Source organism: Asterias rubens, chromosome 3 (genome assembly GCF_902459465.1).
Source record: "Asterias rubens chromosome 3, eAstRub1.3, whole genome shotgun sequence".
NCBI classification, from domain to species: Eukaryota; Metazoa; Echinodermata; class Asteroidea; order Forcipulatida; family Asteriidae; genus Asterias; species Asterias rubens.
In genome coordinates this window covers 12902379-12930206 of record NC_047064.1, presented here as the reverse complement: position 1 = coordinate 12930206, position 27828 = coordinate 12902379, and the positions used below count along the sequence as shown (strand labels likewise).

General features: G+C 39.3%; 1 protein-coding gene across 1 annotated transcript; it reads left to right on the top strand.

Moving 5' to 3' along the window:
• The first annotated feature begins 4021 nt into the window (after positions 1-4021).
• On the top strand, positions 4022-27184 carry LOC117288148 (39S ribosomal protein L45, mitochondrial-like). The gene is made up of 7 exons (XM_033768858.1): positions 4022-4188; positions 13428-13665; positions 15258-15322; positions 17296-17447; positions 17781-17829; positions 25119-25268; positions 26330-27184. Exons 1-7 carry the CDS (start codon positions 4132-4134, stop codon positions 26561-26563), a joined length of 945 nt encoding a protein of 314 aa, XP_033624749.1. The 5' UTR covers positions 4022-4131; the 3' UTR covers positions 26564-27184.
• Positions 27185-27828: the final 644 nt, after the last annotated feature.

Below are 27828 nucleotides of genomic sequence, written 5' to 3'. Positions count from 1 at the left end.
AAAATAGAGTTAGTTTCTCGAAAATATAGATAGTTTCCCCAAAACAGAGTTAGTTTTTTGAGAATAGAGTTAGTTTTCCGAAAATACAGTTAGTTTCCCGAAAATAGAGTTAGTTGTTGCAGTTTGTCTTTTGCTTAAGATATTAATTACTAGTTTTGGCCCTTTTGGCCGCCCATACCACAAAAGTAGTTCTAATTTAGGACTAATCCTAGCCAATGCTAAGAGATAGGACCAGCTAAGTTAGGATGAGTTACTGGTCCTAACTTAGGACCAGTCTTATCTCTTAGCATTGCCTAGGACTAGTCCTAAGTTAGGACTACCTTTGTGAATACTTGTAGTATATTATATGCGATCATTTGTATGCGATGTTTTGTGACGATATACATATGCGATAATTTAATATACATGTGCGATGTTCGTTCTTATATATGTGCGAAAACGGAATTGTGGGATATAGTATGGCTTCCTGTCCACTTGATCCCCGTATCCGTAATGTTTTGGATCGGGCCAGACTACTATACTGTGGACGGTATAGTATGGTTCCTATGGTTCAATGAGATTGGCGTAGAGTTTATACTGATGGTCAGGGTACGAGACTCGAGCCGCGTATTTCCGAAATAGCCAGCCGCGTATTCGGATAATAGAACACATACAGTACAGGGAGGTGACAAAATGTTGCATTTTGCTCAAATCTGAAGGTGAAGATCTGTTTTATTCGAACGAATTCTGCAATATTAGCATAATTTAGAATTGTTAATTGATAATATGTCAATTTCATAGCTTTACATGATTAAAAAATAATTTATAAAAAGTGAAAAACATTAACAAAACGTCAAAAAATGACCCGCAAACCAAAAGGCAAACAATTTTATTTTTTATTTTTTGCATTTTTTAATATGTCAAAAAATCATCACTGTTTAAATACAAAACCATAACTTGAAAAGAATTTATACCCTTCGTTAAAACAAAACATTTAATTTGTAATCCAGAACTTTCAAGACTAATATAGTGGGCGTAACAAATTTTGGAGCTGGCTAAATTTGGTTCACTAACTAGTGGTTAATTAACCACAGTTATTCTGACGCCATTGTCAATGTACATTCCGCCCAATTACATAGACGGTGGACTTTAAAACAAAATTTGAAAAGAATTTGAACCCTTCGTTAAGACAAAAAGTTGCTTTCTTGTTCCAGAATCTTGAAGGAAGATAGACTGGACGTATCAAATTTTGAGCTGGCTAAATTGGTCAACTATTATTGATTCTGCAATAAAAAAAGAAAATGTTTGCTCGCGGCTGACATAACTATAAATGTGGTGACTAAGATTCCAAAAATTTGAAAAATGATTTTGCAAACAAGACACAGCACAACAACTTTTAAATTTTATTACAACAATTAAAGATAATCAATCATAAGTGTTTCAGATATAGCTCGGTAATTTACTAACTTTAACTGTGCTACAATTTAAACACTGGCTTGCATGAAATACTATTTGTCCATACACTTTACTTTTTGGTATCGTTTTGACTTCAATCCTAACCTCAAATCAGCTGTTAAAATTACTCACTGAAAGTGATATTCAAATTAATTTTTCCTTCGCTTGAGTGTTTGTTCACTCAACTCTTTCAACGTTTAACACTAAGTTAAATGCGCAATTCAATGTAGATACAATTATATCAATGTTCCGCCAGTTATATTAACTTTCCTCTATATCCTGGAGGTTTCTCTCATTGAAAAATCTTGCTTCGGGTACCCTTCCGTATAAGGGGCCAAGAAAGGTTTTCCAGACTGCCCGGTCAACATGGGTTACCACTCTAAATGCTCTCTCTTAACACGCACCCGGTTCTAGTGCCGGTGTACTTCATCGGGTTGTCTCGCGGACTGTTACCCGGTCTCTGCGGCAATCTATTAGATGGCCGTAGAGACCGGGTAAAAAGCATATAAAATAATAACCAAAACTATGCCAATATACATGCGTACATATAATCTTAACTTCTGCCACAAAATATTACGTTGAATCAGTTTGCTAAAACCATCAACCTAATTCAATTATAAATACAGAGTTAAAAAAAACGAAGCACTGAGCAAATTGTAAATTCTACTTGGTGGTTAAGAGAAAATAATCTCTTTCTTGAACATGTAGGCTCATTATCATGTTAAGACAGTGAACTTACGGCCATTAGCTGGAGACGTACTCTGGAGGCTACTCTTATCGCACATTCTATATTACAATTTATCGCACATATATTACAATTTTATCGCACATATATTACAATTTATTGCATATATATTACTTTTATTGCATATTACATTTTTTTATTACATATATATTACATTTATTTCATACATCAAATGAATATCGCACATATGTGACAATTATCGCATATATATGAGAAACATTGCACATACATTGTACATTATCGAATAATGCAACACGCCATACCCAGCAAGGGGGGGGGGGGGCTATAAATCGACGTACCCAATGTGGTTCTGTAGTGGAGGAATGAATGCTACCCGTCAATAATTTACCTTTTTGAATCATTTGTCTTAAAATTTAACGATTTATTCAATATTAATATTATATAATCAATTTGTATGCAAGTTTCAAAATTTGTTTACATCGATCTGCATTAACACTTTTGACGTGTTCTTGGTCGTTTTATGTGATTGTACACGATTTAGACAAAATTAATTTGGTCGCGCTACTATTGTGATGAGTTTTGTGAAGTGTTTCATTAATGTGGTCGCCCTATGGCTGAACTTGTGGGTTAAACCATTGAGCTATAAAAATGTAGCTCCATGGTTAAACGGTATATAATGGCGACCAAATTTTTTAGGGACCTGTCTCCGGAATATTTTCTAAACTAGATGAAAGTGGTACTTGTTGCCTATTATACTTTGAGATGTAAGAAAATTGAATAAAATAACAATTCGATGAATGCTGGTCACCCTACAGCCTATTTTTTATCTACTCGCCCATCAATGACCTAATCAAAAGTTATATCATATTATAATCTGATAAAACTACATTCGGGTAGGGCTATAATGATAACCATTACACATTTGTTTATGTAAAGTTACTGTTAGATTTGAATAGGTCAACAATGCATTTGAATTCCACTTACGATTAAAGAGACGGTGCATGGTTATATAGACTGGTTCGGGGCAGTACTATTTCTGTAAAACTTGTTTTCTTTGTGTCTATGACTGTTTGATGACAGCTCTTTTTTATCCATCCATTCATAAATACCCCAGACAGTTTCCTCCTATTAGTGGAGAGCGCGTCACATGGGGGTGTTTAAACGGTTGATAATGACCAGTAATTATTACTGGCTGGCTTCTGTGTGTCGGCGCGCAAGACTATCACGCGGAATGTGCAATTCATAGCTATGTTACAATGCGTAATGTATTTCTAAGCGCGCGCGCGTATTCTAAGCCCGAGCGCGTAATATATTTCTAAGCGCGCACAAACACACAACCCACGCGCAACACAGAGTTTTTGGGAAAAAATATTTCAAACCACGAATTTTCAACTGTTAAAGGAACACGTTGCCTTGGATCGGTCGAGTTGGTCTTTGAAATGCGTTTGTAACCGTTTTTTATAAAATGCATATGGGTCACCTAGAAAGATGTTGTAAAAGTAGAATACAATGATCCACACAAACATGCCTCGAAGTTGCACGGTTTGCCTTTTACCTCGTCGACTAACATGGTCGGCCATTTATGGGAGTCAAATTATTTTGACTCCCATAATTAATGGCCGACCGTGTTAGTTCGCACAGTAAAAGGAAAATTACGCAATTTCGAGGCAAACTTGTGTGGATCATTGTATTCTACTTTTCAAACATCTTTCCAACCATATGCAATTTGTAAAAAACGGTTACAGACGCTTGATATAGACCAACTCGTCCGATGCACGCAACGTGTTTTTATCACACATGGCAATTCGACCCTGCTGTGTCAAGCTAGTCAAGCTAGGACGAAGTTTGATCACAAGAGGTCGCTGTTTGTAGCGGCTATCAGTAGAATCCACACAACAAGTACAAGGGATCGGTTATGCACACATATGGCGGCGGTAGATGCTCAGTAAGCGTGGTCATAATTCTACGTAATTTATAGGTCTGTAAAGACAATGAACTCCCTATGTTATCGTGGTCGTTTGTGCATAAAATACGCAGCAACATGTGAGGTAATAATTGCATATATATACTCATTTTATTATATAGGATTTGAGGCATTGCATGGTGAGGTATCAATGTATATATTTGGTTTGCGGTAACACCAGGTGTGTATCTACTTGCCAGGTATAGTTGTTCTTGGGGAACTGTCTTGTCTTGCTTTATTCTACTGCCGTGGAGTAGATAATCGGAGGTTCGGGAGACTTCTCAGTTCTGAAAAGAACTGTCCTGCTTTTTAACTATTACCAGGGCGGATGGTATAGAAATTAGACTGGACTACTAACTACTTTAGCTTATACTATAGGACCGTAATTAACTGTACTGCCGCGGAGTCAGTTCTGAAATTATAACAAGTTTAACTAACCAAGCATGAAATGAAATAGTTGCGATAACGTAACACTCCTCCCGATGGCCGCACAGGCCGGATAATACGAAGCTCCCGCAATGTGTGCAGGGCGAAATGGTTAAAAACGTACAATTTCGACAGCTAGTCAGCAGATTTGCTCCATTTTTACCACTTTTGAAAATAATGACACAAATTCTAGGAACACGAATTTGATCCTCAATGTCTAATGAATCCTACCATATCACTCAAAACACCATTGAGGAAATAATTTGAAGAAAAAGGACAAAAACTTACCAGATCCCGAGTGAAAGAGTAAAAAATTTCCCAGAGGGGGGCGGAGCTTCGGCTGTGTGTGAGCCTATTATCTATATTATTAAAAGCGTAACCCGAAATTAGAAGGTCCAGTAGCATGGCATGGCATCCTTGTGGAAATCAACACGGTTGTGTGTGTGTAATTCAACACGTTTGTGTGGTTTCAGACGTCGGGTTGTAAGTCTACAAAACCCCGACCCAAACTCCCACTTACGAGTCATCTGATTGGAGGAAGTTTGGGCGGCGACCGTGTGTCAACCACTGGTCGATGTTGTTACCAGACCGCTCAGAAATCTTTCTGAGTGGTGACTCATTGGACAGTGTTCCGCAGATGGTTCTCCGGTTTGGTTCACTCATTGCCCCCTTGACCACCCACCCGCCATTCGATCCGCCCTTTTTGGTCGGGTTACTTTCGTGTTGTACTAAGCATGGTTCTCCGGATCGGTCCATTCATTGCCGCGCAGGGTGGGTTGAAGAGGCTGGGTGCCAGGACAAAACCGAAACAAATTTGCATCAATGTTCAGTAAGTCACCGTGCTGTATAAAGCATGGTGAAGGAGGTCGCAGTGGGATCACTTTCGGTTGAAAGTGGCCTGCGACCTCGTACTTCCAATAAATCTAAAAAGAGGACAACGCTTTTACCCCCCCCCCCTCCCCCGGTGGTTTAAAAAGTAGATAGATTTGTGGCACACAGCACGTTCCGAAAACTCGCTTTAATTAGTGCTTAACAACGCTATGTATCGTGGGACGTGACTGTTTCAATATGCTATGCTTCATACTTTGGTTAGTAAACAATGATTTAAGGATTTAAGGTGCATAAGATTGTAGACACGAGTCACTGGTTTAAGCTAACATCCGGGAACGTTTAATGCAACACACGAAAGGTCAAAGGTCAATAAACAACTTTATGCATATTGCAACATCCTCCTCTTTTTGAGGAAGGAGCATTTTTGAAAGCCACAACAATTTAACTCCAACTTGAACACTGGGAAAAACAAGTTATTTTAGACATGCATTAAATCATGTTTTCTCCAAAGAAGAACAAAAAAAACAGGTGGAAAAATAGAGAAACAATTTGTTTTCTCTAGTTAAACAAAATGAGGGATTTCTCCTAACTTTTTTTTTTTTAGTGAGAAACCAAAATACCCTCTCAACTGTGGAAGGCATTCATCTGCTTAAAACGCCTTTTTGGGTTTGAACCAAAATTTTTTTTTTTTAGATATATAAACTCAAGCAACTGTTGTCAATTTGCGAACAGCATCTTGTTTTGCTTTGAACTCAGTTCTCAGTATTTAACATAGTCCTTTAGTCTGCTAGGTTCTTTGATCATTCTACCAGATCTGGTTTTTGGCAAGTCTTTCAGTTCAATTGTCTCTTGTTGAGGGTTTGGGTCAATTGTTTGATGCATTCCTGGGGGGTGTTCCATTTGAGGGATGCGTGTGGGTTGTTTCAGTGTGGGTTGTTTCGGTGTTCCAGATCCATCAGATACTTGTGGGTCTGGGTGACTCTGTGGTGGTAGGATGGTTTGTTTTGTAATGCATTGGTCAGTGGGGGTCGGGGCATGCAAGTGTCTCATGTTTGTGTGACCATGCATTACTGGTGGTTCTTCACGCGTTTTCTTCAGGTCAACACGATTGCGTCTCAAGGTCTGTCCTTGTTGGGTTTCGATTTCGTAGGATCTCTCGTCCAGTCTCTTGCTTACAACAGCCCGTGGCCATTGTTTTTCTCCAGAGCGGAATGGTTTCAGTCGTACAACATCTCCTTCTGCCAACGATGGCAAGTCTTTTGCATGTTGTTGTAGTTGTCCGACTGTTTTCTCTGTAGATGTTTCATTTTGGCTCGCTCACTTTCCATGATGTCTCTTCCTCTTGGTACTAACAGGCTGTTAGATGTGGGTAGAAGGGTTCTGGTTCTTCGGCTATGCAGTCTTTGTGCAGGACTGCTGCTGATTCCTTGAGTTGGAGTATTTCTCAGTTCAAGAAGTGCCATGTATGGGTCAGAGTTGGCTTTCTTGCACTTCTGCAGTAGTCTTTTTGCAGCCTTCACTGCAGACTCCACTTTACCATTAGATTGGCTATGTTTGGGGGAGATAGTGAAATGTTCAAAATCCCAAACTTTGGAGAATTTCTTGAACTCATCGGACGTGAACTGACCACCATTGTCGCTGATTACCGAGTTTGGTATGCCATATCTTGCGAAGTGAGATTTCAACTTTTTTATGACAGTTTTTGAGGTCAGGTCGTGGAGTCTGTCTATTTCCCAGAAGTTGGACAAATAGTCAACAGTGATTAGGTAGTCCTTACCATCATACTCTAGAAGATCGGCTCCAATTTTCTCCCAGGGGCGGGTTGGTAGATCATGAGGCATGAGTGTTTCCTTCTGGTTTTTTGTCTCATATGATCTACAAGCATCACACTTTGATACAAACTGCTTTATCTCAGCAGACATGCCTGGCCAGAATAGACATTCACGAGCTCTCCTGAGGGAACTTTCAACACCAAGATGAGAGTTGTTAACTGTCTTTATCATTTCTTTCCTGAGTGAGCTTGGTATTACGATGCGCTCCCCTCGGAACACAAGACCATCAGAAAGGGAGAGTTCGTCACGAACGTTGAAGTAAGGTAGTGTTTGGGATGGAAGGAAGTCTTTCTCATCGGGCCACCCTTGTTGGATCACCACTTTCAGTAGTTGCAGTGATTCATCTTTGTCCGTTTCTTCTTTTATTTGTCGTAGTCTGTCTGGTCCCATGCTAAGGCTATCAACCAGGTTGACCTGAGCAAAGTCATCTGATCCATCAGTGTACGGTAGGTAGGATCTGGACAGCATATCTGCAAGATGCATTTCCGTGCCTTTCTTCCAGAGAATTTCTATGTCATAGTTCAACATTCTCATCAGCATGCCATGGAGACGTCTTGGGGCACGATGAAGTGGTTTCTTGACAATTGTCTCGAGCGGTTTATGGTCACTTTCAACTAGATTTTTTTGACCAAAGGTGTACTGGTGGAATCGTTCAAGTGCGAACACGATTGCAAGAGCCTCTTTCTCAATTTGGGCATATCTCTGTTCAGTTGGCATGGTTGGGGTCAATGCCCTACTTGCATAAGCAATTGGTTTTCCTTCTTGTAGGATAGCCGCACCGAGACCTGTTTTACTGGCATCACATTGTATGGTTACATCTCTCTTTGGATTGTAGTAGGCCAGTATTGGTGCAGTTGTAACCAGTGTTTTTACATCAGACATTGCTCTGTTGTGTTCTTCAGTCCACTGCCATTCTGCACCTTTTCTTGTGAGTCTTCTGATTGGTTCAAATACCTCGGATAATCTTGGGAGGAATTTGGCCAAGTATGTGACACTTCCTTGGAGTCGTTGTACTTCTACGGGGTTGGTTGGATTACTCATTTTGGTGATGGCTTCAACCTTTTTTGCATCAATTTTTAGACCTTCACTGGTGACAACGTGTCCTAGGAAGGTGATGCTTTGAGATTTGATCTCAGATTTTTCTCCATTGAGTTTGATGCCTTTTTCTCTGCATCTCTGGAGGAGTTGTTTTAGCCTTGCATTGTGGCTCTGTTCTGCCTCATCGGTTGTATCGCCAACACCAAAAACAATGATGTCATCGGCAACGCATTCAATGCCGTCAAGGTCAGCAATCGCTTGGTGGCGGCGTTTCTGAAATATTTCAGAGCTGACTTTCAGACCAAATGGGAGTCTTTTCCATCTGTATCTGCCAAACAGTGTCATCATGGTAGTGAGCAGACTACTCTGGTTGTCAAGCACACAATGTAGATATCCAGATCGGAGGTCCAGTTTAGAGAAAATTTTAGCTCTGGAAAGTTCTGGTAAGATGTCTTCCATAACGGGCAATTCGTACAACTCTCTTTGTAGTACTTTGTTCAGTGGACGGCGATCGATACAGTATCGCAGATCATTCGAGGTTTTCTTTGCTGTCACTGCCATGCGACTACACCATTCAGTAGGTTCATCAACTGGTGCAAGAATGTCATCTTTAACCAGTTGTGCTAGTCCTGTCTTGACTTTGTGTTTTAGTGACACTGGTACTTTCTTAGGTGAGCATTGCACTGGTCTTGCGTCTTCTGCAATGTGGAGGTGGACTAGTCCTGGTAGAGAACCTGGAAGTGAACCTGGAAGTTTGCCTTTGAATACATCATCATATTCTGCAAGAATGCCTTCAGTGGATGTGACGTTTACTGAGTGTAGTAGTCTGAAGTTGTCATAGTTGACCGTGATCAGTGACATGCGTTCAGCAGCATTGCGGCTAAGGAGGGGAGTGAAGGAGTTTGGTTCAATCACCACAAATTCAACCCTGTACTTCTTCTTATTTTGGGGGTTGCGCAAGATGACTTTTGTCTTGCCAACAGCTTTTAGCGTGGACAGGTTGTACATCTTAAGTGTGAGGTTGTGTGGTTGAATTGTGGATTCAGTCACATATTTCCTTGCATAACATTGACGGTAGCTCCTGAGTCTATTTGAAACTTCATTGATTTGCCATCAAGCATCATTTCAGCAAAGAGAGCATCTTTGGTGTTTTCTACAGCATTGACAGCAATCTCTACACAGTTGATGGATTCAGTGCCACTAGAGTCTAATGATTCATTAGAGCCATACACGTGGGCGTCATCTAGTGCGTGAACTTTGCGTGTCTCTTTGTTGAACTTGCAGCATTGCTTGAAGTGGTTGTCTCGTTTGCATAAGCTACAGGTTTTTCCCCATGCAGGACAGAGTTCTTTTTTTCTCAGATGTTTGCGAGCACAGAATTTGCATGTGATGGTGGGGAGTTTCCCTGTGTGTTTAGCTGATGTATCCTTCTTAGTTTTCCAGTCACTAACTTTGTGGACAGCCTCAGTTTCGGTTTCACCAAAGGATTTCAGCTGAAATGTGGTTGCTTCAGCTGACTTGCAGATGTCAAGAGCCATCTTTAGAGTGAGTTTGCGTTTCTGTAGCAGCAGTTTACGTGTGTGTGAGTCACGGATCCCGAGAACAATTTGGTCACGAAGTAGGCTGTCTTGTAAACAATCCATTGTTCTCAGAATTATGCGCATGTTCAGAACTACGTAAACAATGGAAATTTACCCGGTATGTCTGCTGCCGCCTAGCGTTGGAAAGTCTCCTATTGAAGATCTTTACCCCAGCAGGGCCCATAGAGTGAAGGAATACTGCATTTTGATACGCCTTGTCATGTTTGCTCAGTTCAGTTATAGTGCAGTAGTTGGAGTACATCTGTTTAAACATTTTCCACTCTTCGATTGCATTTTCTTTGAGCTTTAGTTGAGGTGGGGGAGACACATGGGTGAGGGGTTTAGCACAAGCCATTTTTTTAATATTTTTTTTTATGCCAAAACAGCAACGTAGATACGAGCACTAGTCAGTTGCGTAGATGTCAGTGAGCGGTACAGATGTAGTTTACAATGTTCATGAAGGGAGCCCTCTCACAAGTCGAGAGTGTGTTATTTTTAGCATGATGAGTGAAAGTACTAAGGAAGGTATGCATTTATCATCAGTTCAGTGAGATTCAGATTGCATATTTCTTGTACGTTTTCCTACTATTTTAAGTACAATCACTTTCCCGTCACTTTTGTTGTTTTCGTTGACTATCAACATTGCTAATTATCAACACGGTTTAAGAGTTTAAACTACAACTTATGGGCGACGTACACATCCACGGTCGAGTGTAGTGTAGTGCAGAACGGTGGTTCACGGACGCATGTAGATAGATGGGCTCACGGACTGATCGGTTGTCCTTTTTTGCTTTTATCCTGGACGGGTTCTCTTCAGTTTTTCATTATAGAAAAGCGTAACTTAGAGTTCTATGATGAATACTTCACCGCTGCCACCATGTTTCAATATGCTATGCTTCATACTTTAGTTAGTAAACAATGATTTAAGGTGCATAAGATTGTAGACACGAGTCACTGGTTTAAGCTAACATCCGGGAACGTTTAATGCAACACACGAAAGGTCAAAGGTCAATAAACAACTTGATGCATATTGCAACAGTGACGCTCCATAAATCGCAATCAATAAGTAAAGGGTCCAAGATTCTAAAATCGTAGCGTTATTGGAAACAAAGCAACAAATAATTCAACAAAGCAAAGATGTTTACTTTCTTCCTTTTACAGTCAGTCGGATAAACTCTGATATTGGCTGAGACTATTCAAGCCTTTTTAGTCTCCTCTGCTATTAAGAACCAATAACTATTGTTGAGGAGGATATTATACCAGCCTCTTACGAGCCATTGGTCGAGTAGCTCGGCGCGGATATTGACGGTGACTATGGATTTGTTCATGGAGGTACCTGATTTGTTGAGAAGGGAACCAAAATACCACTAATGCCAAACTCATCAGGTTATAAAAATGTTTTTGTCTGATTTGCTCTGTGACAAAGACCTCCTGATTGGTAGGCAATGTGGAGACACTTGACTATTATCCGCGAGCACGTGAATTATATGCGCTCAGTACAATACTATAAGTGTGTGTATTTGTTTATATAAAAGTATACAAACCTAAATTAAAACTTGATCATTTATGATGGACATTGAAGTTTTCACATCACACACCAATCTTCATCAATGACTTTAACTGGTCCCATTTGGTTTGAGTTCTTCCTGTTTTCAAGGCAAACAAGAGAAAGAATGGTTTCCCGGTGAAGCCATGGAAGAAATATCTGCAGTGACTGCAAGTGTTCTGTGAGACTCTTTGTATGACTCTATAGCCAGCAGTTGTCTTCATTTTATTCACAGTATTTTTTATGACATTCTAAATATGACAATGGTAGAAAAAAAATCAAAAATCAATAAAAAGTGTGAATAATTATCGGCTTTTGAATTTTCCCCTTAATATTTATAATAAATATAAAGCGTAAAAATAAAAATTGATAATTTAATCACCAAGCTGATTTTTAAATTTTAATATTTATAATAATATTGATACAAGGGTTAAAAAAAAATTCCAAAAATCTTAGAAAATAATATAAGGCACATGGCTTGTTTAAGCATGCCTCTGTATTTTTTTGCCTGAATGCTCAGCAGAATGTTCAGTCACATGATTTGATCATCTTGAATTTTGAATTGAAATAGTTTTTGACGAAACTTTTTCGGTGGGCAATTTTTTTAATATGGCCTCAACATTATGACATATTTTTGTACCTTGTAGAAATGCCTAAAATACCAAACTTGTTGCATTTACAAGTGCATGTAACCAGTGGAGCCTTACGTGTTTCTAAGTTTTGGTCAAGGGAGAGGAGTCTCTTTGCTTGGCAAATAAAACCAAAATTTGTGTATCTAGGGACTGTTTACATCGCGCACAGACAGTGCCATGATTTGCCATAATTTAAGGGACACCTTGAAAACAGTACCTCCTACGATACTTGGAGCCTTATAGTTTCTAGAAGTAGGCCTTCTTAACTACTTCTAGAAGCTTAGTAAAGGCTCCCCTTTAAGGTCTTAAATATTGCACGCAAGGTGCTTAGAGTATACATCTAAACAGAAAGCTATTGAAGTTGTGAGTTCTGAGACCCAATTATGTAGCACCTTGAGGGTTTACAAGGTGCTATGGCACATTCAGCAGCCACTGCCAGGAACACTGGGTCGTAACGTTTGTCGATACATGTATATCGAAAATACCCGAAAATATTTTTTCTGAAATTTTGGGTACTGCGTCTTGTCCGCTGAGCATCCCGCAGGAAATTATGGTAACGCCTGGGGTATAAGGTGGGCTATTTATAAAGGGAAGAGTTGAACCATACAAGTAGCCGTGTGCAAGCAAATCGTAAGATCAGACCCAGTATGACCACAATAAAAAACATTTTGATGGTGTTCAATGTTTTTAAAGACATACAATAAAAATAGTAATAGTAGCACTGGAATGCACTCGAAATGTTAGAAAAAGCTTTAGCTTTTGTCATTTTATATGAAGCTTTTTTCTGTGTGGAGTGAGAATCATTGAAAGCCACACTTTCAAAAACTGTTGAATTGTCACGTGCAGTTCTTGATAGAAAGGGAGGGATCAAACAAAAAGGCAAAACTACAAGAAGCACAGAACTATAGTGTGTGTTAGAGGGGGGGGGGGGGTAGGACGGATTAGAGAGAGGGTATTAGAAAGTGCCTAGGCACTGTTCCACAAATTGTACAATGTTCATGTGCAGGTTAATTCATAATAGTATGTACACTCATCTTTATCACAGGCCTTTCAAAACTCTTATTTTACAGCACTAAGTTAGGACACATAACGTCTTTTTTTAAAAGATGTGTTATTTTAGTTACAATCTGGTTTAACAATGACCTTCTACTTTGTCTGAAGCGATTATGGTCAGGTGTCCTGCTTTTAAGGACATGAGTGTCAAAACTTGGAATTCCATAAACCGAACCCACACTCAGACAACATCAAAACCCGAGTTCAGTGCACTACACCTTTGGCTCACGATACTCCAACCTCCAAGTAGGCTTCTTACATGCTTAAATGACAAGATTTGCTTTTTTAAATTGTTTCATAAGTACCTGGTTCAGTTGTTGTAAGACCTACACTGTGTGCAGATGTCTAAAAGTACATGTTACTATTTTTGTTTTTCTTAACTGCAGATACCAACGTTGTCATGCAAGAAGGCACCGTGGATTGTTCCAGTCAGACACAAAACCAGAGTAAATCCACCAAAAGCAACCAAGAAAGGGCGTTTGTTACTGAAGGATCAAAAAAGACTTAAATTGAAAGAGGAATACAAGAAAGATCCTCAGAAGATGTTAATTGAAACATTGAAGAAATCTGGAATCAAGCCTGGCCGTTCCTACACGGAACGTCAAGTGACAATTACTTGTACAGGTACCTCTGAGCACGTTTAATATCTCACACATGACTGTATTATAATGCTGTGTCAAATGTAAAGCAGCTCAAAAATCACCGTACTTGTTCTGTTCTAAGTTTACTTGCCCAACGCTAAAATCACTGGAGGTCAAGTGTCAAATTCAAGCCATGAGTAGTAGTTACTTCAATTGGAAACAAGACAATTCCTGAAGAAACTGTTGAGGGCAATGGGATCAAACTGAGATACAGTATGCACATTTCAATAATTGTAGAGATTTGTCAAACATAGGGGCCATTGGTAACTATTCATTCCTGGAATGATAATGAATGAGATTGAGTATATCCCCATTCTGAGTAAAGTTCTGAAGTGGTGGTCCTTGAGTTTCTTTACTTATATTATTACAGTTTTCCAATGAATGATGATAATTAATGCACGCTGAATCTTCGGTATCCGTCTATTTTGCATGACATCAGTCAAACAGCTGTTCCTTTTTTGTTTCCAACGGCGCATCCAGCAATGTATTGGGGGGGGGGCTCAAATAATTCTTAAGCTTTTGGCATTGAAGATGCGTTTTAACACAGCTATTGACGCAGCTTCTGTCAGACTCTCTCAAGCGCAGTGCAGGGACTGCGATGGCACTATCTCTGTCTTTCCTTTTGGATCTAGGAATGGAGAGCTAGTCAAATCTGAAGAGGAGCGGAGTCGATGACTGTGTACCTTTTAACCAATTCTGATCTCTATCAATCTTATAATTTTTTAAAAGGGTCTATGTCATTTTTTCTTACACAAAACACAATGTCCACAGATTTACATGTACATTAATCTTACACAGTTTAAAGATAATGATAGTAGAAAGCTTCCCTTGAAGTTTTACTTACTGAGGTGCTGTAGTTTTTGAGAAATAAGTAAACCAAATTATTTTCGTCTCGGTTTTAGCAAGTAAAAAACATTTTTTTTTTTTTTTTTTTTTATGCGAGTCGCCCAAAACAAGGCTAAAAGCCACTCTAGGTTAGCCAGTTATGCTGTTTATGGTATAATATCATGACTACATAGTTAATGGGTATTAACATGCTAGTATAATAATCATTTCTCAAAAACTACAGAACCTTAGTTATTAATATTGAAGGGAAGCTTTCCATCATTATCTTCAAACCCTGTAAGTTTAATGCAAATCTGTGGACATTTGATTACTTATTTAAATAATCTATACAATTAAATGCAAAATTGAGACACATTACGTCTGCTCAGAACTATAAGGTCATGAATGGGAATTTCATTATTGAAATGACCAAAAAGGTCAATAAATGAAAAAAGAATACAAATTTGAAGGATAAAAACCCCATCAAAATCAACAAAGGAATGTGGTACATGTCCTTCAATAAATAATGTTTTAATCAGAAAATGAATGATGTCTTTTTGCCAAATATTTACTTTGACAACTACTTTTGATCAATAAAGCAGGTTTACCAAGAGCTTAAAAATTGACCAAAGTAATCTTATGAACCTGGTACAAATTGCACAAAAGAGCAGACGATTTGTACTTTTAACTGAAAACAATGTTTTTTTAAATATACTATTTGATCTGCTTCATTGTTTCTTACTGAACTAGGTGACATCTTTGAGCCATACGTTCCACCTGAGGGGGATGGTAAAGCAATGTCTCTAACATCAGAGGTGAGTTCAATAACAAAACCTGATTCGGTAACAGCTGCCAGTTGTTTTGTATTCCTCTCATGGCCGGCCACACAAGAATTTCCCCTGGCGCAATGTATGGGGAAATTTTCATTAGACATGTCTTATGCCTCTTGATAGTTTAAAGCATTTGTTTAAATCACTGCCAGCTTCGCAATTTCTGTCCTAGAATGTTAGTTTTCCTTCGTAGGTTTGGTTCCAGAATAATGATGAGGATCTTAGATGATAAACTCAAAGAGATATTCAAATTTGGGTTGAAATAAATGCCTGGTACAATGTACATAATGGGCGTCAATCTGTCTTGAAAGATGGGGAGGGGACATTGCTAGTCAAAGCATTTATTACAGCATGGGGTCCGGGCCCCACTCGGAAGTTGGATTTTTTTGCATAAGGTTTTTCAGGCAGTTTGTTGCACCTTTTTTGCGGAATGATACTGATTATTTTATCTGAAAAACAACACAGTTCAACTTTCTATCCATATTATTTCTGCATATTTAATGCTCAGACAACGTTTCAAAGTTAGTTTTTATATAGCGCTTTTCATGCCCGAAGGGCGTCCCAAAGCGCTTCACATTATTGCCCATAGTCACTAGGCATTAAATCATTCATTAAACCATATCAGCTCCCTGGGAGTATATATAGCCTTGTGCAATAAATGCGCTACTCGGCTAAATCGATCACAGGAACCATCTCTGCCCACATTTACCCCTGGGTGGAGAGACGCTTATGGTCAAGTGTCTTGCTTAAGTACACAAGTGTTACGACCGGGATTCGAACCCACACTCTGCTGAACAGAAACACCAGAGCTGGAGTTAGGTGCTCTTATATCGGGTTGGTCACGACACCCCAGATAGTGTAGCAATAGACCGATTGTGCTCCGTGCGTCACGTGACCTACATGTATAGTGGGTATTAGATGTAAACAAACATGGCATACTGCATATAAACGTGCGTTAAAAAGACAGGATTACTGTTGCAATTTTTGGCAAAAAAAAAGACTAAATTATCAAAATCACTGAAGACTATTACATTCTGTAAGTGTAACATGAGACCTCACCGGTGGCTGAACAATGCCAGTATGGGTAAACACAGTTCCACCAAATAGAAAATTCCACAAGAATGTTCACATGATGTCATGTGTTTGTGCACGGTTACATTGCCCTCATTGTAATGATTTTAATGCCAATATTTTCAATAAAAATCTCATGAAGAAGCTGCAAATCTCTTTATTTTCACCCTTAAAATTGTTTGATTAGAAGGGGTAGCTGTCAGCTATGAGTCGGACAACTTTGCGGTCTCCCTTATCACAACCCAACTTCACGCCCTGCACAACGCAAAATCCACAGCGCGTGAGCTTGCTCAAACCTCGGCAGTTTACGTAGTCTAACCATACTCTCAAAAGAAACCTCTTTTGTAATAGATTACTGGGTACATCGAACAGCAAATATGATTTGAAGCCATAGGACACTTTCTGAACATAACAACAATTTAAAGTTCACAGATTTACAAATAACTTGCAGGGTATACAGAAGGTAATGGTGAAAGACTTCCCTTGACATATTATTCCATGAAATGCTTTACTTTTTGAGAAAACATTAAAACAATTATCAATTCTCGTTATTGAGAGATTTATTTTAAACACATGCGAAAACGTGCATCAACAAGGATGGTTTTTCCTGTTATTTTCTCCCGACTCCAATGACAGATTGAGCCCAAATTTTCACAGGTTTGTTATTTTTTATATAAGTTGTGATACACGAAGTGTGGGCCTTTGGACAATACTGTTTACGGATGTTGTGCGATTGCTTTAAATCAATGTCACAATATTCAACTTTATAAAAAGGGGCTCCGTTTTTAGTTAAAAGTAATATTTATTGAAAGTACAGCCAATAATGGTCCATCGGTACGAGTCTTCCCATGTCTTTACTAACGTTTACATGTCTGTTCAATCTAAAGGGAGCAAAGCAGCAATTAGAGAGGGTGAAAAATATTGGTGTGACTCAACTAAACCAGCGTAAGATTCGCAAGTTTGAGCCAGAATTTACCACGGCAGAGTTTGCATGGAAGGCTCAAAATATCTTAATTGATGCTCAAAATGCTTTGCAAGAGTAAGTATTTTTGTCATTTTTTATGTTTCCTTTTTGTTATGCTGTAGATTCAATCATTTTTGACATAAACACTGGCTGCAAAGATTTGTAAAATGTACTAAGACTTTGTTCATAATTAAACAAAGGATTGTGTTCTTTTCTTTTAGAATAAGCTCAGTGCAACTTTAAGGATGGGATTTAGTTCTGGAACAAGAATTCTGATTGATATTTGAATTTTACATTATCTTGTCAAACATTTTTATAAAACCTCAAAAGTATTTGTATGTTGTGTAAACAATCAAGTTGTGTTTTGCTATTATTTTCTTTCTTTTTCTTTCTCTCTTTAAAATGCAGTTTTGACAAGAATATCCTTCACAGTCTGGTTACAGAGAAATCTTTCCCAGTGAGTTTTTCATTTATGAAAAGAATCTAATACACAAATCTAAAGTCGTGGATCTATGTAGTCCCAATAGGGACATGGCAAAAAGTAGTAATCACAATTTTAAATAGTTAAAATAATTATCTTGTGTGTATGGTACATTAGCTTGCTTCATTGACCCACTTTATGAAATCAAACAACAACCACAAATTTAATGTTGAGTGTACTAACTAACACCAAGAAAGAAACAAACCTGTCGTTTGTTTTTACTCTTTCTTACCCGCAACTTGTCACTCTATTTTTTCAATACAGCACTATCAAAACATTTGCACGTTATAATTGAGAATGGTTACCAAAGAGTCCAGCAGTCTTAAAATTATGGTACATGTGTTTTGTCAGCGATCTCAAACCAGAGGTTTAGTTATGAAAACAATATCAGGCAGCTGTAGAGAGGCTAACAGACACCCAAAACCAAAGGGTCTCACAAATACTAACTTGGCGTGTCATGGCAGAGCGGTTAAGAGCACCGGATTCAAGCTCTGGTGTTTGATCAGCAGAGTGTGGGTTCGAATCCCGGCCGTGATACTTGCTACATAAAATTGAGGAGGTAGTGCTTTCTGCACTGCCGGCCAGGATTCGGATAGAAGATACCCAAGCCTACATCCAGATGGACTGTAAAAGGGGTAACCCTGTTACAGCCCTCGGAGTAGGTGGCAACGGCCTTCGAAAAAAAAGGAATTTTAGCCCACACCTTGAAGTGGCCTTCAGGCCTTGTGTGCCTGGCGACGCTCATCAAAAAAACTTTTAAAAAACCACTGTGGATAGTGTGGACTGCTAGTGATGTGGGTGAAGCAGTATTCCTTTGCAAGTTGTTGAAACTCTCCAAGGAATTGTTGGCCATTGTGGGTTACGACTACCTCTGGAATTCCGTAATGAGCAATGAAATTGATGACTGCGGTAGATGTTTTGTGGAGATAGTGAATCTCGATCCATCTTGAGTGATAGGCAACAATTACCAAGTACCTCCTTGCCATTCATTTCAGTAAGCACGCGATGCATTGCCATGCTCTTTGAGGCGAGGGTGTTGTTATTAGGGGTTCTGCTCTGTGCGGGTTGTCTCTGCAGAATTCACATAGCTGTGTGTACTGAGCAATATCAGTTCCAATTCCAGGCCACCAAATGGCTTGACATGCACAAAGTCGGCTTTTGGGTACACTGTGGTGACCTTCATGAAGTTTTGCGAGCATCTCTTGTCGCATGTTCAGTTGAATGATGATGCGGTCACCATAGGTGAGAATGTCGTTGACTTGGCTTATTTTGTCTTGTTCTTCCTAATATCTCTTGACATCCGGTTCAACATCTTTGACATACTTTGGCCATCCATTCTTAAGATAGTATGCCACGAGTACCAGTTGGCTGTCTTGTTCAGTCTCATGAGCAATTTCGACGAGCTTGTCATCTGATGTTGGCCACTGTTTGGTGGTTTAACCTGGTGTGTAGAAGGCGGTACTAAGCTTGGGCGATATCTCGATATAATAAAATATCGCAATACCATTTCTTAAACGATTACCTTATCGTCTTGATTTTTTGTTAAGCGAATTATCGGCAAATCGTGGTTTTGATGAAGTATCACAATGTCTTCCCTAATTGAGACGTCTTGCAACCACAACATCTGTTTAAAAAAAAAATATAAAGTCCCAGAACCAACCGAAAGATTCCCCAATTGAAAAAAAATAACATCAAAGACTTTAGGCGCCCAGGCGGCCTCCCACAGACACTTCAGAAGTAACACAATGTATCAACTACCTCCCCTGTGTGGGAGCCTTGTGCGCCGCATCACCGCCGAACTGCAGACCACAGTGGGATCATATTACACAAACCACAACCCATCCACAACCGTTTTATGAATGAGAGGTCACCCCATGTGCATTATGGATGCTTATTGGTTAGCTAGAATGAAATGGGCAGGATATACACACATGTAAGAACAGTCATGCGCAGTAGACACTTTAAAAGACACTTTATGTGTGTGTAATTCATAGAGCTACAACACCATGGGTAGACAGTACACCTCACAGATCCATACCTCGATTTGTTTAGAATGTTGCAGCATAAAAATTAGGCATAGTAAAATGTCAGAAGTTAAGACTTCAAAAATAAATCGCGATTTAATCGAATATCGCGATACTTTTTTGACGATATATCGGGGATAATAAAAGCAATATCGCCCAAGCTTAGGCGGTACAGTGATATCTCATTAGGCACATCAGTAGACGTTGGCAACGAATTGATGCATCACACAGGTCCTTTGAATTGATCAAGGAAACCAGTGGTTTGTGGTCAGTTTGTTGTATGACATGTAGTCCTCTGAGTATGTACACATAACATCTCTCGCATGACCATATGCTGGCCAAAAGCTCTTTCTCAATTTGTGCGTACTTCCTTTCAGCAGGACTCGAGGTTCGCCAGCAGTAGGCCACTGGCTTCCAACTGTCATCGCTCTGTTGTTGCAATCCTCCAATACCATAGCTACTTGCATCTGCACTAACCATGGTTGGTTTCTTCGGGTCATAGTATGCAAGCGTTGGTGATTTGGTCAGGAGTGTCTTGAGATGTCTGAATGCATTTTTCTGTTGAACTCCCCATATCCAATGAACATTATCTTTCAGCAGATCCGTAATTGGGGCAGCAACTGATGATGCATGTGGGATAAATCGTGACAACCAATTTGTCATCCCCATGAGTCTCTTTACTTCCTCCTTTGAAGTAGGTGGTGGCATTTGCACAGTTGCAGCAATCTTAGATGGATCCGCATGGGTCCCATCTTTATCAAACTGAAATCCAAGGAAGTTGACATGTTGTTGTGTGATCTTTAATTTTTCCTTGTTGAGGCGCAAACTAGCATCCTGGAGTATTTTAAGCACGGATTTCAGTTGTTCATTATGCTCTGTTTGTGTGCCACCAGTGATGAGAATGTCATCCATGTAAACAACCACTCCTTCAAGATCTACGAGTAGGTCACTCAATATGCGCTGATATATTTCTGGCGCTGATGTGATGCCAAAGGGTAGGCGTGTAAAACAGAAACTCCCTAATGGAGTGATGAATGTGGTGAATTTCTGACTTTCACTGTCCAGTGGTACTTGCCAAAATCCATGTTTGGGGTCAAGAATTAAGAAAACTTGCACTCCTCCGATTTTCCCCAAAATCTCCTCAAGTGTAGGGATTGTGTGAAGGGCTCTCTTGCCACAGCTTTGTTCAACTGACGAAGATCAACACAGACTCTCATTTTATTGTTCTTCTTGGGCACTATCACAATTGGTGCACACCAATCTGTTGGCTCTGTGATTCGGTTGATGATGCCCTGTTCCATTTTCCCCATTTCCTCTTTCAACTGTGGGAGCATTGGCAATGGACTACGACATGGAGCTGTCACAAAGTAGGGTGTGGCTGTGTCTGTCAGCTTGATATGAACTGGTGAGCCCTGCAGACATCCAGTACCTTCGAATGAGCCGTCTGGCTTTATCATTGTATATACCGGTACTCGCTGCAGTAAACCAAGGGTTTCACAGGCTTCTTTGCTGAGAACTGGCTTTCCTTTATCCAAAATCTTGAAAATCAGTGAATATGTTTTGTTCTTCATTTCACACAACCTTTTCTGGCCTTTGGGCATGACTTTGCCACCAAAGTAGCCTTGTAGGCCTGTTGTCGTTGGTTGCAGAGTTGAGTCACGTAGCTTGAGTGAGTCATACAAATCAGTGGGCAAAATTTTCACTTCAGAGCTGGTGTCCAACATCTGGTGTATCATCTGACCTTCTACATTGATGGACTGTTTCCACACGTCAAGGTCTACATTGTCTGTGCGTGTTCGATGTACAGAACTGACGTAGAAATCACTATCTCCTTAGTTGTCATCCTCAGGCTCAGTTGGATCTTGTTGCAATGATCGCAACTTTTTGGCTTTGCCCCGGCATACTGATGCAAAGTGGCCAATCTTGCGGCAGTAATTACATTTCTGTCCACTTGCCGAGCATGTCTTGTCACTGGTATCTCGACCGCAGCGGAAACATGATTTCCCATTCTGTTGCTGTTTGTCGTTTGACTGTGTGTGGTCTTGTAAACTGCTTGGCTTTCCTGTGTAGTGCACGAACTGAAGCTGTGTCCATGCTGCCCTTTAATTCACGTAAGTCTTTCACAGCTGTTTCAAGGGTTTTAGCCAAGTCGATGGCTCCTTGGAAGCTCAGGCCATCTTTGGTGAGAAGATGATTTCTGGGTGTTCTCACTACGGATACCTCACACTAATCTGTCACGCAAAGCTTCATCTAAAAACACCAAATTTGCAGGTACTGGCCACATTTTGTAGGGTCATGGCATATTGTGCAATATTCTCTGAACTCTGTTGGTCTCTCTTGTAGAATCTGAATCTCTCTGAGATGGTTAGGCGTCTGGGGCCATAGTGTGCAATCAAAATCTCACACAGTTTAATGACTGGACAAAGACACACGTTGAAGTTAACTGAACAACGCCATATTGGGACATCCATTGTCGTTAACATAACAGGTCAAGGGTCACTTTGACGTATGGATACTCGTGCATGTTCAACAGTATAATTAAACACTGTAGCTCAAATGCCTGTTAATCCAGTCACATAGGGAGGCAAAGACACCATATAAAATACTCTCTTTTTGGAAAACAACAATAATTTAGAATAATTTTTTTATCTGTATACACAAAGCACAGCTTAAAATAACAAAAACAAATTTGATACAAAAAGAGGTTAATCTTTACAACAAGAGCATGGCAAAAACAAACACCAGAAACTAGACAAGCTAATAAATATATATTATTCAATAGTTAGTTAAAAAGTATAGATATAAAGTAATAATAAAAAATAAAAAATGAGTACATGTTAAAAAGAATATGGATAGATAACATCATCATCATTCCCTGATTCTATTATGGGGGCTGTAGAGCCGCTCAACCAATGTGATCGTATGCGGATTGCCACAGCTGCCGTGCCGCCGACTCGAAGTCTGCTTTCAGCTGACACACCCAGGTGTTTTGAGGTTAGCCTCTTGGTCTGTTCTAGTCTGGCTGGGTAGGGATCCTCCCCGAGTGTTGTTGCTCAGCTTGAGGTCCACATGGGCAGGTGTATCCTCTGGGAGCCGTCTGACATTGCCAAAGAGGGAATGACGTCTCCGGGAGATAGTCGACTGAAGTCCTCAATGCCGGTGGTCTCCGAGATTGTTGGATTAGTGATGAAATCGGACCATTGGACGCCAAGAAATACAACACAAGCAAGCAACGAAAAATTTAAACAATCTCCTTTTCCTACATCAATAAATGGATTGAGACATATGAATAAATCAATCAAACAATCAAACAATTAATAAACTAATAAATAAATAAATAAACAAATAAATTAATAAACGAGAGGAAAGGAAAATAAATTATTCTAAAAACAAACAAAAAACAAAAATAATAGGTCTGTTGGGATTGAAGGTCATGATAATAGGCAGATATCTTGCATCATTATGGTCAAGTTTTCTCCAAATACTACACTCACATTGGATTCACACAAAATAAAGTGTCTGAAAAGAATCCTTTCAGTAAGAACTGCCCAGGTATTCCCTCATCTGACTAAGCCGATGCAAGACAGCATCTGAAAGACCTGAAGATGAAGGTATCATCAAAGGAGAGCCACTTTGCTTCTGTTCTTGTACAGAAAGAGATTGGTAAAAGAGACATACTGTTTGGGATCAATGCTCACTTCAGATTGAAAATATGTTGCATGTCATGAGTGGAGCTTAGATTTGAAATCAGGCTACTATTACATTGCTATTGGTGAGAAAGACAAACACAACACAGCTTTCTGGTGTTCTCTTGGGTTCTATGAATTTAATCACATGTCAGGTTCAACCAATGCCACCACCAACATTCAGTCAGATAGGAGAAAAATGCAAGACTTATCTAAACCAACTTTAGATACTAAGATAATAAAGACATATTCAAATCTATCACCAATTCTCTCCGTAGATGCATGGAGGTAGATGTGATAATTGAACAAACTACAAACCTTATGTTTCAGTGTTCTCCACACATGTAAATTGGGAGGGCAGGCCCCCCTCCTTAAATTTAGGCTGCCTTGCCAAAGAATTGGCCGCCCTCCTAAAATTATTGGCCACCCTGCCCAACAAATGACAAACAGGCTAATTTTAGACTGCATTTTGTACAAACGAGTACCTGACAAGCCATCATCTACTCTAAAACTAAAGCATCGGAAATGCGGTCGTAAACAAACGTTAAAACACGATGTACACACCGTCACATGGTTTATATACCTGTGATCCACCACACCACGCACAGCACGCACAAACGTTCTGTCAATGGAAATACCCACTGCATGCATAGTGCATAAACAGTCTGCACGTTGTGATTGGCTGTTGATAGACTCCAACATAGAACGCACGTTCACGAATGAGAAAGAATTGCCACATAGTGTTTGCCGCACGCCTGTAGAATGGTACTATGTACAGTCTTGAAGCACGTTCAACTTTACATGTAAAACTTTCGCTGATTGAGGGCGCGCACAATGCAGGGCAAAGCTGACCGATCGTTGAATCTCAACGTTTTTATTGCTAACGAAGTTTTTAACGCATTTTGAACATTATTTTTAAGAAAAGGTTTTGACTCAAGCATTTGTTGCTTTCACGTTCATATTGACGGGCGCCATTTTGATTATGTAAAAAAAAAGTCTGTGGAGAGCACTGTGTTTCATTTAGTCTCTTAGTTTTCCAAAATTGATAGTTTGTGTAAAACATTGATAGTTCTCGCTTCCCGTCTTTAGCTTTCGAGAACCGCCCTCAATCATTTGGTATTTGTTAGTTTGTCCAGTCTTTTATCTAAAGAAGATGGGATTTGTCTTGGTTTCCATTTTGTTGGTTGTTCGTCATAATTTGTCTTTGTTTTTGGATTTTGACTTTATTGATTCCGCCACTTTAGTTTTATTGTTGGTTTTTCATTGTTTAATAACACATTTCCTGATTATTGTTAAGTTACTGTATTTTGATTTAGACTTCATAAATATCTTATGACATACTCTGACTAGGAGCCAAATGACTGATAATCAAAACCACAATCCCCCAAATATTTTCCCTTTCTGGCTCACTTTCATTTACCAGAGTGTCTATTTTAACGGTTTGTGGATGCTCATTTCAGCATTAAAATATAGCTACAGTGTACAGCTGTATGTGACTTTATTTAATTGTGATGGAATCATCATTTAATTGTATTGAACTACCTGTTTATTATAGGAAATGGTGAAGGGTTTCCGCTACAAGACAATAAGATGGAAATTTCTTGAATCCATTGAAAAGCCAAGAGTGGTTCACATTCGTTGTACAGATATGATTGACAAAGGCAACCTATACGGTCAAGTCACAGTTAGAATGCATACTAAACAGGTAAACCCATACAAATTCAACTACATGTAAACTGCTCACAAAAAGTTAGGAAACTTTTTTTCAATCAAAGTATATTTGTATCATTTATTACTCAGTTTGTATTAAGTTATATATCAATGAAAAGCTGAGGTGTTCCTCTTTAAAATGATTCCACATTTGCAAGGATGACACGTTGCTGTGTGATAAAGGCCGAGCCGAAGTCGACGGCCTTAATCACACCGCCACAACCCTGCAAGGTTTTAAACGGCAGTTTAAGAACGAGTCATTACTCTTTTATTCCCATTCACAAATGCCGTTTTGGTTAAAAGTTATAGTAAAGTAAGAAACTCTGTCAAACTTATCTGTTTTGCGACGTCCTTGTATGAGCTCTGTACGTATGTGTGTTGCATTTGTTTGACTGAGACAGTTTTTCGGATATGCTTCGTGCACGTTAGTTTTGGTGCCAGACGTTTCTCGTTTTCCTTTCATACACAGCGCGGCCAACTCGGAGCTCGCAGCGCCCATAACAAGAAACATCTTGCACCAAGACTGTGCGTAGTTTGCCAACACAACTGCGCGTGGCATGGTTGGCTTAATTGTGTGTAAAGCGCTCGCCTCTCACCAAGGTGACCCCAGTTCGATTCCCGGCCTGGGCCATGTGAGTTGTGCGTTGGTTCTCTGCTGTGCCACGAGGGTTTTCCAGACCATCCGGTTTTCCTCCCTCGGTGAAAATCAAATACTTTCGATCTTTGGCTTTGCTCCGTGGTCATAATGGGTTGATGTGGCTGGCAGCCAATGGCGCCCTTGCATGCCTGCTTCTCGAACACGTTGTAGCTGCGTCCGTCACAATTCATCTCTTAGGTGTGAGTAAGGATGATTAGCCCCCCAAATTATTATTATTTTTATTTTATTTTTTATAACCTGTTATAAACAGAGCTCCAACTGGTCATTATCAACCGTTTAAAAACCTCCATGTGACTCGCTCTCCACCAATAGGAATAGCGCAACTGTCTGAGGTATTTATAAATAGCCAATTAACAAAGACTGAGTAACCTAGGGTTTTTTTTCTTCTTTTTCTGCAGATACTTGCCATTTATGATCGCTTTGGACGTCTGATGCTAGGCAGTGAAGATATTCCTAAAGATGTATTAGAGTACATTGTTTTTGAGAAGCATTTATCAGGATTATATGGATCATGGCGTGTTCATGGCAAAATCATACCACAATGGGCACGATCATATGAACCCATTGTCAAAACTATGATTGTTCCTCAAAAAGAACACTTACAAGACAATAAAGATGCAATACACAGTTGACATAACTCATCAGAGCTACCTTGAACTTGTCAACAAATTTTCACGAAATGATGTAATCACATTGCTTGAGAATACTATCAATATTTGTTGTACAAGGGATTGTGTACAGTTACTAATCATACCATACTTAATGTGCAGTTGTATATTAGGTAACTTTTGTTTTTACCTATCCAAAAGAAATAGAAAAGGTGAAGATGTATTGAGCGGATGCATATTATTTTGCTTTTTATTAGTATGAGATATATATAGACAATTACACTCAGAACATTCAATTTTGTCCTCTACTGACAAAAATGGATATCTTAATAATGATAAGGTATCCTTAAATTAGTGAATAAATAAACACCTCATTTTGATAATGCTCAATCTTTTAATTTCCTTTCATTCTTCTCAGATACAACTGGACATTATCTCTTTAGTGTTACTAATAAACAAGGTCATGTTTTGACATCAAAAGCTCACTTTGGTATAAAGTTTTGAAAAACAAACAACATGATTATGGTATAGCCTCCTTTTTATGTTCCTATGCTATGCTCATTTACAAAACACAAAATTAATTGTTCATATTGGACTCTAAAAATAAAGGACATCAAGACAAAGTCTCCAGTTTGGCATTTATTAGCTGTGTTTCCTATTATTTCCTTTATCTGCGCAACTTTACACAGCAGAAATCATACCACCCCTTCCTTTACCAAAAGCAATTTAAGCCAATCTAATAATGAAGGGGTATGGCAAAACAAGTTCAGGCAGGCTGTAGCTAGACCCCATGGCACCACTGATTTTACAGAGGACAAAATGTATTTTCAACTAAAAAGTTTCTTCGCATAAATGAGAAGTGCAGTATGTTTATATGTAGCATTTGAGCGGGTGATTTGTTTGGTTGAGTAATCATTGCATATGCAAATGTTAACCATTGCACGAGTAGGGGCTTACTGGATGGTAAGTCTTGCGGGAATTATGTTTCTTCAAATTTGCATAAAATGTATGTGGTGTAATGGACAGTTTTGTGGGTTGTACTATGTCAATCCACAAACTATTGCAAGTTCAAGGGAGCTGCTGGGGCACAACAAATAGCCAAGGTACAAAAAGAAAAATGGTTACCAGAATAAGTTTTTTTTTTTTAACAGATCCATGAATTGTGGCCTTTTTACTAGATGTTTTCAGTTAAAATAGTAACAACTCGTTCAAAACTAAGGGCCATGTTCAAATCTCACGATGACTGTTTTTTGTCAGCACATAGCTGTTCTCCTTCATTTTGATAATTG

Excerpts from the sequence above, each read along its gene's own strand:
- LOC117288148 (XM_033768858.1), top strand. The coding sequence starts at position 4,132 with ATGAACTCCCTATGTTATCGTGGTCGTTTGTGCATAAAATACGCAGCA. Across the intron at positions 13,666-15,257 it reads AGTGACAATTACTTGTACAG|GTGACATCTTTGAGCCATAC; the intron begins GTACCTCTGAGC and ends TTACTGAACTAG. Across the intron at positions 17,448-17,780 it reads GCTCAAAATGCTTTGCAAGA|TTTTGACAAGAATATCCTTC; the intron begins GTAAGTATTTTT and ends TTTAAAATGCAG.